Genomic DNA, 15,862 nt, shown 5'->3' with positions numbered 1-15,862 from the left:
GGAAATTTTAAGAATAAAATGATTTCTTAAGAAATACTTAGCAAAAATAAGCTTGTATGTTGAGCGTTATTATCATTTGCAATTTTTATCATCAATGGTAATCACCTTTAAAACGTCACCGTCAGACCGAACTCAAACTTCAGACTAACTCCAAAATATAAGGGAACCTAATTATATACTTTTATATCATTTCTAGAATTTACTTAACCCTCTGTTTATTCTTTTCGATATTTCTGATAGTTGTGTTTATTCTAGGATGTTATAGATTTTCTCTAAGCCGTATCACACAAGCAGATTCATTATACATACATTTAATAACATATACAAACATTAGAAGAGGAAAATGACAAGGAAGTAGTAAAAATATAAAGAAATATTTCACTCCTAAAGTGAACTATGGCCGAAAACATTTTGTTTATAATAATATTCAGAAAATTTCTGTATCTAAAATTTCTGATATATTATACATTCATTTTTAGGTTTCCTTTTGGGATTATTTTCAAATTTGACCGGCGAATACATGACCATCATGGTATCAAATTCTGGACATTTACGTATTGTTTTCGACTTCGGATTCGAACGTCAAGAAGTCATTTACCCAGAAAAGCACTTTGCTCTGGGCCAATATCACGATCTGTTAGTTTCCAGGAAGAACGGAGGATCAACATTGGTGATGCAGGTTGATGGATATGACGCGAAAGAGTTTAATTTCAATATTAAGGTAAAGTTTTATTATCACCGTTATCTTCGAGTTTTTTATTGCATTTTATAAAGCAATCCAAAAATCCAAAGGTGGTTGTGTTACATTCAGTATTTTTTTTTATTTTAACCGTGAAGAAATAATAGCGTTTTTGTAGACCATGTCTTCCAAAATTTCCTGTCCATGTAATCCAAGAAATCAGAACTTGAATTTTATGAAATCTCCGAGTAATGATATGATTGGTAGCAAAATTAAGTGCAAAAAAGTAATTGGTCGGTAATTAGTTTTGAAGATTTTGAAGTTGATACTTCTATATGCGCGCTCCACGTTGGAAATTTGTACGGGAGTGAATCGGTGAAATCATTACATATGTAAGATAATGAGTAAGAGAGAGACAGCAGATGTATTTTTTCTCTCTTCCTCTCTCGAGAATAAAAATGTTCCTTTTTGTATATATATCTAATAATATATGTATTTATATATATATATATATATATATATATATATATATATATATATATGATATTATATGTACATATATATAATATAATATCTATTAATATTATTATTTATGTAATATGTTTTGTATTATTTATTAAATGTTCATAATTATTTTAGTCTTTTGTATTTAAAAATAATAATCTCAATAAATCACTGTATGACCGAGAACTGTCAATTTTGAAATACATTTGTGTCATGTCTAATTGGCAAATATTTTACGTGTTTGGTTCATACGCTGGTGTATGTGAGTTCGAATCCCAATATGAATTTTCTTTTTTATTTTTGAAACATTTAAAAACCTCACGTTAGTCTTATTAAATATATGTAATATACGCAAAAATTTTAAAATTAAATTTTAAAATTAAATGAAAATTTACAACATAATCCGAGTTGTTGATTTTTTATTTTTATCTTCCACAAACAATTTTTGAAGTTATACTTCTATACGCGCGTTCGACGTTGGAGATTTGTGTGTATTCGTATATATTGAGTGAATCGGCAAAATCATTACATATGTATGATATAGGTAAGAGAGAGACAGAAAATATATTTTCTCTCTCTTTCACTCTCGGGAATAAAAATGTTCCTTTGTTAACATATTTAATATTTATTAATATTATTTTTTTATTAATATTATTATCATGGTAAATTAAACATATGCGTAAGTTATGTATATTGTCATTTTTAAATACTTTATTGCATTTTAATTTGTATTGTATTATAATATTGAATTATGTGGCAGTGTATTGTATTGTATTTTTCTATTAATAACAAAATTAACAATGAATTTTACTGTATTATTTTACACATACTGAGTATGTTTAAAAAAATTTTTTTGCATTCAACTCCTTTTATACATATATGAAAATAAAAATACATATTTTCATTAAAATATTGATTTAATCCTTTATTTATTTACTATACTCCTATTACAGGTCAAATGTTTGTATACAGCAAACGATGCACCATATACCTGTATACCTAATTCTTCTTCTCTTTCTGCTCTCTCTTACCTATAGCATTACATATGTAATGATTGTGCAGATTGACTCCCATATAAATTTGTAACGACGAACGCGTGTATAGAAGTATAACTTCTACCGGCAGTCCCACTGGAGTGCCACATCCGTTTTTTTTTTATTTATTTCCTTTCTTTACAGTAGAAGTAATGTCTAGTAAACCGGGTTATATTAAAAAAAAAACAATACTGAATGCACAAAAACAAAAGTTCACTACTTTTGTTAAAAAGGCTAATATTGAAATTGGTTAATATAATTTGTTTTTGTAGGCATCTGCTGACGCTCAATTCAACAATATTCAATACATGTACATTGGAAAGAACGAATCTATGACAGAAGGTTTCATCGGTTGTGTTTCTAGGGTAGAATTTGATGATATATATCCGTTGAAATTGCTATTCCAACAACAAGGACCTGGAAACGTCAGATCGTTAGGAAGTAAGTATATAATATAGTATGTTCCGAAAGTTTTTGGCAAATATTTAATATATTGTTTATGTGACTACAGATACAGTTTGTCAATGATGGTCTCGTTATAGTATTCCAACGTCGGTATATCTGGAGTTGCAAAGAACTTTCGGCAGATTATAATTTTACCGAATTTCTCCATTCTATTTTCCATTTTTCTGGTGTTTTTCTCATATTAAGGCATTTGTAAAATGGGTTGGTTATCATTCATGATAACTTCTCGTATCCGGCATTTCTAAGCTGAGACATATTTCCTGGTCGGTTTGCTATATCGATTGTTTCGCGTTGGTACCTTATTATTAGTTTGTTTACCGCGTTTCTTTTTCTCACATACTCCTATCTTCTATTTTGTGTATAGCTATGTGTATTTCTTGTTCATTTATTCATCATATGTTTACTTGTCTCTTTTCAATATCTTCTTTTGCTGGTGCCGTACGCGATGCAGGCGTTCATGCTGGTTGAATTATGCGTAAGGATCTTTATGCTGCTCATCTTATGATTGTATTGATATTATGTAGGTATGTAGTACCAGTTTCTTATTTCTCCGAGCCATGAGTAACCTTTGCGACCTGGTCCTCTCTCCAACCTTCAATTGTGCATATTAAAATGATTTTTAAAAGATTATATATGTCGCCTCTTAAAATATGGCTTAAATATGAGATCTTTCGCTATTTAACGATGTTTAGACGCATTCTTTGGGTATTAGTTCTTCTTAAGACCTCTTCATTTGTAATATGGTCGACCCATGGAATTTTAAGCAACCTTAAGTGGTTATTGAATTTGGTAAAAGTATTTCTAGCTATTGCTACTCGTATCTTCACTTCTTTGCTGCAGTCACATTTACTGTTTAAGGTATATTTTAAATTTAATAAGGAGAAAAAAAGAAATAATTAGACTTACTCACAATCAGTTTAATTTTACTACCTCAGACAACCGGTTTCGCTTTCTAAAATTTGCAAAGCATCATCAGGTCGGTGGTACAAAGTAAATTAAATGCTGAAATTATAAAAAGCCCATATTAGGGTGCTGTCTTATAAGGATATAGATCAAAAAGTTATAGATCAAAAAAAAAAAAGTTTTAGTAATTATGCCAATATTACATGTCTGTGTTAATTAATATGCATAAATTGCATTAGCAGACAGAGTAACAACCCACAAATTGGTAATAGAAAAAGTCTGTTGAATTGTGATATATTTACAAAATACAAACAAAATACTACTTACATTCCGGCACAGGAATTACTATATAGTGATTGGTGATTCATAGTTCAAACTATCCCTTTGCCCAATTGCACACCCACAAAACAGTACAAGTACTTTCATTAATCGTCATATAACTGTCCTCTTTCTTTATAAATAAATTTCAATAATTTAACACACATTTCAAAATATATCTCTTCAATAAATATAAATAACTATAATAATTTAAATAATATAAAACATCACATTTTCTTTCAACAAACAATAACATATATCTTACTCCTACATCATCTGTTAACACCCATCCCCTCAAGAAACTTCCTCCTAAGTTGTTAGACAGTTACAACATTGACCGAAGATCACTCATTATCAGTAATAAGGGATAGTTTGAACTATTAATCAAAAATCACTATATAGTAATTCTTGTGCCGGAATGTAAGTAGTATTTTGTTTATTTCTAATGTATCACAATTCAACAGACTTTTTCTATTACCAATTTGTGGGTTGTTACTCTGTCTGCTAATGCAATTTATGCATATTAATTAACACAGACATATAATATTGGCATAATTACTATAACTTTTTTTTTATCTATAACTTTTTGATCTATATCCTTATAAGACAGCACCCTAATATGGGTTTTTTATAATTTCAGCATTTAATTTACTTTGTACCACCGACCTGATGATGCTTTGCAAATTTTAGAAAGCGAAACCGGTCGTTTTGGTAGTAAAATTAAACTGATTGTGAGTAAGTCTAATTATTTCTTTTTTACCTTTTTAAAATGGACTCACATAAGCAACACATTCATGATTTTAATAAGGAGAAATTTAAATATAAGGTATATATTTAAATTTCTCAACTCTTGTTCTTCTCTTCTCAACTTCTCTCTATAAGTTAGTTGTTTATTTTCAACTGTGCTTGCATATGGGACTGTCTGGTGATTATCAATAATTTCGATTTTATGATGTTAATGTTGAGACCATATTCCTCTCCCACTGTATTATTATTATTTACTATTTCTTGTAATTCTTTAATGTTGTCTGCTATGATAGCTATATCATAGGCATATAGCAAATTATTTATGGGAATTCTATTTATTTTGATACCTTTTTCATTCTGCTGTGCAAGTTGGAAGATCTTTTCTACATTAATGTTAAAAAGCAGAGAGGGGGGCATGTAGCCCTGTCTCACACCCTTACTTATGTTGACTAGTTGTCACTAGTCACTTTTACTATTGGAGGTCCTTAATTCTGCCTTTTGAAAGAGGCACTTTATATCACTCCTCCTATCTAATATGTTTTTTATGGGGGGGGGGGGCAATCAAAATGTTCGAATATCTTTCTTGTTGAGACCTAAGTCTTGACACTGATGTAGAAGAGTTAAATTTCTATTATGATAACACTAATAGCTCCTAGTAGTGTTCTAATAACACTATATAATTCCTATAATTTTAAACGTATTAAGGAAACCCTATTTCTTTAACTTTTAGCTAATCTGACTGAAGATTATTGTGGTGTGGAACCCATTACTCATCCACCCGATATCATTCAAACTAGACCACCACCCATTTTAGATGAAGAAAAATTAAGGAGAGCCTACAACCAAGTTAACTCGGCTGTATTAGGAAGTGAGTATCTACCTCTTGTTATGATGTGTTTGTCACTAATAAAAACTATTCAATAGTTGTTACATATGTAACAATTCTGTAGTAGTAGTACTTAGTTGTCATTAATTGTTGTTTGATTAAAAAATTTGGTAGTTGCCACCTAAAGTCCGTTTAGATACCCGTTTTACTTAAAATGTTAACATCCTGCATAATTATCAGCAACCATGTAGTCTGCATGTATTTATGCATACTTCATTGATTACCTGGTAAACACCTGTGATCTAAGAATTATTAGCAATCTTTACTGAAATCAAATATCGTTATCCGTACAGAAGCAGGAGAATCCGATAATATCAAAATCAAACGTGGGATCCGACAGGGATGTATATGTTGAACAGCAGGGATGTATATCCCTGCTGTTCAACATATACTCTGAGGGAATCTTTCAAGAAGCAGTAGAGGATGTTGAAGACGGAATTCGAATTATATAAGATACGCAATAACATCAGATACGTGGATGACACGGTGGTATTCGCTAAAGTAAGCTATATAATCTTTCCAGGTCTGCTATATAGCAGACCTGGAAAGATACAGACCAATCAGTCTCCTTAACCATCTTTATAAATTATACACCCGAATAATAACGAACAGATTAGAGACAAAGCTGGATTTTTACCAACCTCGGGAACAAGCCGGTTTCCGCCCTAATTACGGCACAAACGATCACCTGCAGTGCCTAAAAACCCTGATAGAAAAAACTAACAAATATAACCGTCCCTTGGCATTGATATTTGTAGACTTTAAAAAGGCGTTTGATACAGTGGAACTACCGGCCATCTTAAGAGCACTACAAGATTGCAGGGTCGACCACAGATATTGTAATATAGTTAAAAATATATATATGAAAATGCCATAAGTCTACATTCAGCAACTAATAAAATAAAGATAAAAAGGGGAGTCAGGCAAGGTGATTCCATGTCACCAAAGCTGTTGATTACCGTTCTTGAGTATGCATTTAAAAGACTAACATGGCAACAGAAAGGAATATCCATCGATGGAGAAAGATTAAACCATCTACGTTTTGCAGACGATATCGTGCTTCTGTCAGATAATCTGGGAGAGATCAAAGACATGCTCCAAGAACTGAATGACATACTACAAGAAACTGGGCTGGAGATAAATTTCGAGAAAAACCAAAATGATGACCAATATGGTTCCCAGCGAAGAGATACAGATCAATAACAACAAGGTAGAATTAATCGATAAATACACATACTTAGGTCATGAAATTAGAATAACCAGAGACAACCAAACCTGCCAGCTAAATAGACGAATCACGTTGGGATGGGCGGCATATGGAAGGATGAGAGACATTTTTAAAACAAATACCTCAATTCACCTGAAAAGGAAGGCATTTAACCAATGCATCTTACCAGTCTTGACCTACGGAACAGAGACCCTAACTTTAACGAAAGCTACTGCCGAAAAACTGAGTGTAACACAAAAGCGAATGGAGAGATCAATGCTGGGCCTGACCTTGAAAGATCGCGTGAGAAATGAGGAGATACGCCGACGAACTGGCGTAGACGATATTATACTGCGAATCAATAAACAAAAGTGGAGGTGGGCTGGACATGTTGCTAGAATGGAAGACGGAAGATGGACGAAGAGATTATTGGAGTGAAGACCAAGAGCCGACAAGCGAAGTCGAGACAGACCACCCACCCGATGGACCGACGACCTAAAGAGAATAGAACTGGATTGCAGCAGCTAAAGATAGAGAGAACTGGAGACGTTTGGAGGAGGCCTATATACAACAATGGATGTGAAAATGGAGCTGGATGATGATGAAGCTATATAATCACAGAAGTGAGTCAGATATGGACTTTCACTGAACATTAAGAAAACAAAATATATGATGATCTCTAAGACGGAACAGCAAATTAAAAGAATCGGTGTGAATGGCCAACCATTAAAAAGAGTAAAAACATATACCTGCCTTCATATTCCTACATATTCCCTAGAAATCAAATGCAGAATAGAGAAAGCAAGATCTGCCTTTCAAAAAATGGCTAAGCTATTCAAATGCCACGGTTTATCAGTACCTATAAAAATCAGGTTACTAAGATGTTACATCTTTTATATGCTGTTGTACGGAGTTGAGTCATGGACTCTCACAGGTGCTACCTGCAAGAAAATTGAGGCTTTCGAAATGTGGCTTTATCGTCGAATAATGAATAATGAAAATATCCTATACCGACAACGCTAACCAGGACGTTTTATTAAGAATGCAAAAAGGAAGAGTTGTATATATATATATATATATATATATATATATATATATATATATATATATATATATATATATATATATATATATATATGTATATATATACCCGGTATTTTTAGGCGCCTTGCCGTACTGCTCCACCATAGAACGATCAGACACCAGCATATTCTAGTCTAAGCCGCAGATTCATTTAGAATTTTAAACTGCTGCGTTAGACTTTTTGTTTTCTGTACACCGAGCTGGGAATCGAACCACTGAACCACTCGCAGTGAAGCGAGTGAGAGCCGGCCGCCCAGCTCGCTTGGCTATCTGACCGACAGAAAGGGTTGTTAACCGCAATAAAAACACCCAAAATCGAATACCTCGGTCACACCATGAGGAACACTGAAAGATATGGGTTGCTTCAATTAATTCTACAAGGAAAAGTAGAATTATTTCCTGGCTGAAAAACCTTTGTACGTGGTTTAACACAACAACCACAAATCTTTTCAGATCAGCAGTTTGCAAAATACAGATTGCCATGATGATCGTCAACATCTGAAACGGATAGGCACTACAAGAAAAAGAAGAAGATGTAATCTAATACCAATCAAATAGCTTTAAAGGATTTTCACCCATATATTTAGTGACTTAAAAATGTATACCTAGTAGCAGCACTGAAGATGGAATATTTATTCCGAAAACGTTCTGTGATTTAGCCCGTAAGGGTTCTTTTTAAATAAATATACATACCTTTTATAAAGGGTTTTTTAGTAAAATTGCACTACAGGGAATTAACTGTTACTTTGTGGAAATAATTAAGTTTTCAGATTTGAGTAACTGAGAAAAGAAATATCCACCTACGAAAACCTTAAAGAAACTAAGAAAACAAACAAATAAAACTGCTCAAATATCAGGACAAACAGCAATAAATAATTACAGAGGCACAACAGTAACAATCACGCTCAGTAGATTATGTCGAAAAATAATAAAGGAAATTATATGCCACGAATAGCACCCGTATGAATCAGAAGAGCAAGATGGCTTTTAGAGCAGGCGGATCAACTATTGATAGCATATTCTGCCTATCTCAAATAATAGAAAAATAGACCGCAAGATAGCAAGAAGTTCATATGTAACTGGTAAATCTGAAAAAAGCATATGATACTGTTCCGATATTTAAAAAAGTAACATAAATGTCACACTTACACATAATAACCAAAAACTGCTTAAACGTTTCGACAGAAAAATCCTAATAAGAGTATAATATGGAGGAATAAACAAGGTTTGTGACGCAGGCGTTACAACTTTGAGTTAAACAGGGGTTTTGGGAAACCTGACGTTGTAAAAGTCATTAAGGTAGCACGCCTTTGATGGAGGGCATGTAATCAGGCGAGGGGAAGGTGCAACTATCAGGAAAAGTTTTTGGACGATGAGACAACGAACCAGGAGAAAACCGACACTTAGGTATCAACACAACCTAGCGAATGATTTCAAATCTATTGTGAGTTATGGAGAAGTGTTGTCAGAGCCAGGGTCGAATGGAGTAAGTATTGTTCTGAAGTAGGCTTTGGCTCATAACGAGCTGTGATGCCACTGATGATGAAAGGTGACCGTAATCAACGCTATTAGCCAGAAGACGCCAGAACTCGTGGCTGAAAGACCTGAGGAGATGGTTCGACCGCTCACCGCAGAGATCTTTCGCGCAGCAGTTTCCAAAACTACAATTGCCATTTGGATCGCCAACCTTCGAAAGGAGACGGCGCAATGAGAAGAAGAATTAACGCTATTAAAGAATTACATAGAGATATTGATAAAAACAGCCAATAGAGTATGACGCTACTAACGAAACTCTGAGCACTTGGAATAAAAATCTGGTGTTATGGATTTGCCTATTGGGGGCACAAATCTCAAAGGGGCGATATGCAGACGATCAGGTAGTGATCGCTCAAAAGAAAGGGGACCTAGAATACAAGTCAAGACAACTGATAGAGGAATATCGGGATAGGGCTGTTAATACGGAAAAACACATGTGAGAAATATGAGATTAGGTGGGAAAGTATGTATATATAAATGGTTGAAATAAAACGCATACGATCCTTATTTTTATTTGATAAACTATACATAATTGCTTCTTCTTAATCGTAAAGTCTGTATTTTTATGTAACATAGTTGTTTAAGAAAGTTTTTTTTTTCTAAATTTTTTTTTTCTATTTTTTTCTATTTTTTGCGATTTTCTAAATAAAAAAAAAAGTTTTTTTTTTATCGATTTGTCAGAACTCTTGTCATCATCTAGTCCTTTGTAAATAAACTAAAAAGACCTGCAATTAAAACAAAAAGGGTTGCATACCCAGATGGGAGTGTCTTTAAAGAGTATTATAAACTGTATGAAAATATGAATGTTGTATGAATTGAATGATGCATGATGAAGCGTTTCAACGAATGAAAGGCATTAAACTTTAAAAATTTGAATTAATTGTTGTGGTGTAAAATGTGGTGTAAAATGTATTGTGGTGGAAAATTAATAATAGCTTATTTAATTAGATGTTTTATGAAAAAGTAGATACGAATTGCATGTAACATCCACCCTATTCTCCAGATTTGGCTCACTCTTACTTCTATATATTCGCACATCTACGTATGTAAATATTATAATGAACAAATCTTGTACTTCATGAAAAATATAAGAAATAGAAAACTTACGAACTTACGTAATTATTCAAAATGGTGTACCGTTTTTATATTGAGCACTTAACATTCAGTACTTACACATTACAGATCAGATTTGGTATTTTTGCGATATATCTCCATGAGTTGTGTTTCTAATCTAATGGGTTTATTAATATATAATCACTTTTACCACACATTCATTGTGTATGTACGTGTTCATCATGGCTACCGTTTATTCAGTTTGTTCCAGATTCTGTTAAGCCTTTTCAAAACCATATTCTTTCTAACTGTTTTGCTACATATATGTTTCGTCATTATCCTAGTCTTTCGCCGGGGTTGCTTCCTTCCAAGTCGCTTATATGTCTTATATATGTTGACCTTAAACAATTTTCGTGGATGTACTGATTTTCAATATAAAATGAGATTAACTGAAGAAAGAAATGAAGAAATTAAAACTATGTTACATTCTCATGTTTTTATTATTAATCTATTTCACCTTTTGACATCGGGTTATCGTTAGGTCATATTATTTGTTAGTAAAATTAAATATTTTTATCCAAGTGACTAGTTATCACGTGTCTTAAGCTTTAAAGAGATATAAATGTATTAAAAGTTAAGGAATTTTATTACATGTCCTAAAACATCTTTCTATTTAATTTAATACAACTAAGTGTATACAGGGTGGTCCTTAAGTAATTGTACAAACGAAAACCGTAAATTCTACACTTTAAAATATTACGATTTAAGCCAAGTTGCTTTAATAAAATGTTGATATTAAGAAAGATACAGGGTGTTAAAGTGCAAATTTAAAATTCTATTTTTCGCTATAACTTTCATGTTTGTAAAGATTTGTGCATAAAAATTTACAACTGGTTACTTTTAAATATCAGAAATTATAATTTGATGCACACTTTGATGTAGCTGATAGAGGGCGCCACATATGCCACATATGTGGCATAAATTTGCACTTAACTTTTTTGCTGTTTGAGTTACCTGTATTTTTGATAAAAAATATTAAGGATACATTATTTTAACAAAAAAAAGGTATACTTCTTAATAACTTCAAAACTTAACAGATTTCGTGATAATCGCATTTTACAAATCAGCTGCATAATTCTGATTTAAGGCAATTACTCCAAGCAACGAAGGAAAAATAGACAAAAACATTAATAAATCTAAATTTTGGTATAAAATACCTTTAACTAAAGTCAATAGTTAACGAAATAATAAATAAAATAAATATATCAGCAGGATAATTAATAATAGGATTTGACAAAAACAGAATAATAGGGATTTTACATAAAACATTTTACGTTTTATGTTAAATTAAAGTCATAATCAAAACATTTTGTTTACAAACCAAATTAAGAAATAGTTAAACTAAATAACATAACTTTTTGTTATGTTATTTAGTTTAACTGTCCACTATTTTCTTTAATTTATTTGTCAATATATTACATAAAAGATCGTCTCATGTTAAATAGCATCATTGGTTCTAAAGAAACTGCTGCGGTATTTATTTCTTCCCATAGTTGGTTGCGAATGTTTATGGGATTCTTATAGACACGTTGTTTTAATACGCCCCATACACCAAAATCAAGCGGATTAAATTCTGGGCTACGTGGTGGCTATAATGTATAATGGATGAATATATTCTTTTGGATACATATCCAAACCTTATGGTATATTATGGAACTACATCTTATGTGTGGCAGAGGTTAAACTGTGATGTATTTGATTCATTGGTTACTTCTATAAACACGGAATAACCTATAGATGTCATTACTTATTTATATGATTACGTTACAGCTTACGAGTCACTATAATTACATCTCAAACAAATGGTCTATTATGATTAACTAACGAACTATTATTATGCCGAACTAAATTACCTGTTTGTTTATTATATTTATAACAATATCGGTTATTAGGCCAACGATGATATTTTTGTAAAAATGCTGAGTCTTTAAGGTTAGATTGGTAGCAAAAGTATTATGAAACAAGACACGTATGTGTTATTCAATACATGGGCTTTAGTTTCTAATTGTTCTAATAAAAATGGTTAAATAATTTACGTAATGAATGATAAGTATTCTTTTGGGATTTTTTATAAATTAAATAATTATATATTATAATTATAAATAATTATATCAATATCTCACCACATTGCAAAGGAATATGACTGCCACGTTAAATCCAATTTTCAGAACAGTTATATTTAAGTATGTTCTCACTGCCTTCTCTCTAGAATGTGGTGGTGTACCATCTTACATAAACCACATATTTTGGGTTTTCAGCATTTTACAATAGGGAAAAAGTAATACAACTCCAGTAGGTATAGAAACTTAAGAAGCGATATAAAAGGGAAAATGTAAACATGATGACGGCCAACGTCTGAATATGGATACGGCACCTAAAGAAGATGAAGAATATTTTCATGAGACATTTAGCAGCCATAACAAAAATTTTGTAATGTTACATTATCATCTTTGAGTTGTTGTAATAAGAATAAACTGTAAATTATGGTTATCTACAGGTATTCAGTGCTTCACCGCACAAATATTACAACTAAGAATTATTATTAATTACTATTTAACTGGGAATAAGCCACAATTAAAGGTTAAAATACGTTTATTGACGTTTCAATTTCCACTTCGGAAATCGTTCTCAAAATACAAACATGGACGAATTTTGAGAACGATTTCCGAAGTGGAAATTGAAACGTCAATAAACGTATTTTAACCTTTAATTGTGGCTTATTCCCAGTTAAATAGTAATTAATTTAAAATGCCACAAGAAAATAGCTTCAGAACAATATTAAGAATTATTATGCAGCTGACTTATAAAATGCGAGTATCTCGAAAACGGTTAAATTTTGAGGTTATCAACAAGTATACCTTTTCCTTGTAAAAATAATATCTTTAATATTTTCTAACACAAATAGAGCTAACTTTAAGAGCAAAAAAGTTAAGCGCAAATCTATGCCACACATGTGGCATATGTGGCGCCCTCTATCAGTTACATTAAAGTTTGTATAAAATTATAAATTATCCTGCTTTAAAGCATTTAAATATAAATTTTTGTCCAAAAATATTTACAAACATAAAAGTTATAGCGAAAAATAGAATTTAAAATTTCCACTTTAACACCCTGTATCTTTCTTAATATCAACATTTTATTAAAGCAAGTTGGCTTAAATCGTAATATTTTAAAGTGTAGAATTTACGGTTTTCGTTTGTACAATTACTTAAGGACCACCCTGTATATTCGTATGAACTTTACACATTGCTTAACATTATACAAAAAAGTCCAAGACATTATTGCATTGCCTCAGCAGTTAGTTTGTTAATTTCGTTAAACTACCTTCGAATCGTGTGACATTCTTGGATGATGTTGTGGACTTTTTGTTTAGCAGCCTTGCATTTGTTCCATCGCAGGCTGTCGGTAATGCCCCATTGGTTAAGTGATTTATTGCATACTCTATGACCTACTCTGATTCAGTTCAGATTACACGGTATCAGTTCTCGGCACGGAAGGGAGAATCCACTGGGTTTGACTGTGGGATTTTCTATTTGGTGTGCGTTGTTAGTTTCTTCGTTCCATTCGCCTATACAATGCTCATCGAGGCGTGAAATTGTTAGCTGTTTTTGCTGGAGGGTTTATTATTTCAGCCATAGTTGGTCCTGGTTTAGCTGGTCGATGTCGGTATTTATTGGTAATGATAGGGCAGCTAACCGTCATGTTTTGGGTGGTGCAATGTTGCTTAAAACCGGAAGCTGTTGAGTTGACGCGTTCTTTATGGTCCCCGTAATATATCATGGTTTGATTTAATTGTGCATATAGGGCATTAATGTGGTGACTGCTTAGTTAGAGTGGAGCACAATATTTGGCTGTTGAATAGGCTGATGTCAGATCGCTTGTCCTGAGTATATCTGCAGTGACTCCCCAAGAAGTGCTTACAAGCTTGTGAATGATTTTGTTGCGTGTTTTTATTTTAGCTGCAGTTGTATGTTAGTATGCATGAAAGAATTTGCACAAAACAAGACACGAAAGAGATTATTATTCAGTTAAAATGATATACGTATTAATATACTCCATTATATAATTTCAATTATTTAGTTTTTTCTTCTTTTAAAATTTACTATATTATTATCCATTACGATTTTCACAACTTCTCTGTATCTCTCTATAATCTAATTCAAAATTAATAGTTTGCTTTATTTCGGTACCTTCTTTTCTGTATAGCTTGTCCCACTGTTATTATTATTATTATTATTATATGAGAATCTTTTATGGTTACTATTCGTTGCAAGATATTTCGAATTTAATCGGTTAGGTATAGTTGTATACAGGGTAGGACTTTTATACTGATACATTTTATCAAAATTACGGCAATCCCACAAAGTAAAAGAAAAATACATATAAGTAATACTTTTATATTAAAATATATATTTAACATAGTGAAAAAATACAAAAAAAAATAATTTTTTTAACTTAACTATCGTCTATATTTAAATTGGTATCACTATCACCGCTATCGTTTAAATCTATAACTACTCTATTTATAATATTTTGGAACTGTAAGTATTTTTCTTCTAGTTTTTTGACATGCTCTATATATTTTTTCCAATTATCCACTGTAGTATTATGACATATATATATATATATATATATATATATATATATATATATATATATATATATATATATATATATATATATATATATATATCGGTTTCAAAACGTCTTGCGTCGTTGTCCGATGCCTAATTTCCACGAATTTCTATCATTCCATTGTTCTTCGGTCAAGTCTCGGGAGCTCATTGCCTTTGTTATTCCCTCCTTCCATGTTCTTTTTGGTCTTCCTTGTTTCTTACGATTTGGTGGTATCCATTTCATGGCGAGTTTTGGTAGTCTTGTTTCTGGCATTCTTTGAACATGGCCATACCATATAAGTTGTTTCCTTTCTATGTCTGTTGCAAGTGATCCATCTACCCCCATCCGATTCCTTAGTTCATCGTTTCTAATTCTGTCTGCCCTAGATATTCGAAGTGATCGTCTAAATACATCCATTTCTGTTGCTTCGAGTTTTCTTTTATTGCTTTCTGTTAGTCTCCATGTCTCTGTACCATAGGTTAAGCTGGTTTTTATGAGAGATTCATATATATTGTATTTTCGTCTTTGACGAAAGACGAAAGTATTATGACATTCGGTCTTAATTAAATCTACAACAATTGAAAATGATTTAGGAGAATTATTATTTTTCCTCACATTACTTTTTATTTGAGACCACAACAACTATATTGGCTTCAGTACACAATAGTAAGGAGGTAATCTTAATACTTTATGGCTATAATTCTCAGCTAGCCTGTCGATAACATAATTTTTTTCACATTTAACTAATTTTAATAGTTCTACAAGTTGTT

General features: G+C 31.9%; 1 protein-coding gene across 2 annotated transcripts in view; it reads left to right on the top strand.

The window, feature by feature from the left end:
• The window catches only part of Nrx-IV (neurexin-4), a 100,431-nt gene that overhangs the window by 77,953 nt on the left and 6,616 nt on the right, over positions 1–15,862 (top strand). For both annotated transcript variants that reach the window (XM_072534489.1, XM_072534490.1), the window contains exons 17-19: positions 480–721; positions 2,490–2,658; positions 5,381–5,518. In XM_072534489.1, coding sequence (XP_072390590.1) covers positions 480–721; positions 2,490–2,658; positions 5,381–5,518 — 549 coding nt within the window. The remainder of the gene's footprint in view (positions 1–479; positions 722–2,489; positions 2,659–5,380; positions 5,519–15,862) is intronic.

Source organism: Diabrotica undecimpunctata, chromosome 6 (assembly GCF_040954645.1).
Source record: "Diabrotica undecimpunctata isolate CICGRU chromosome 6, icDiaUnde3, whole genome shotgun sequence".
NCBI classification, from domain to species: Eukaryota; Metazoa; Arthropoda; class Insecta; order Coleoptera; family Chrysomelidae; genus Diabrotica; species Diabrotica undecimpunctata.
The sequence above is the reverse complement of the archived record's forward strand: the minus strand, read 5'-3'. Positions and strand labels throughout refer to the sequence as shown.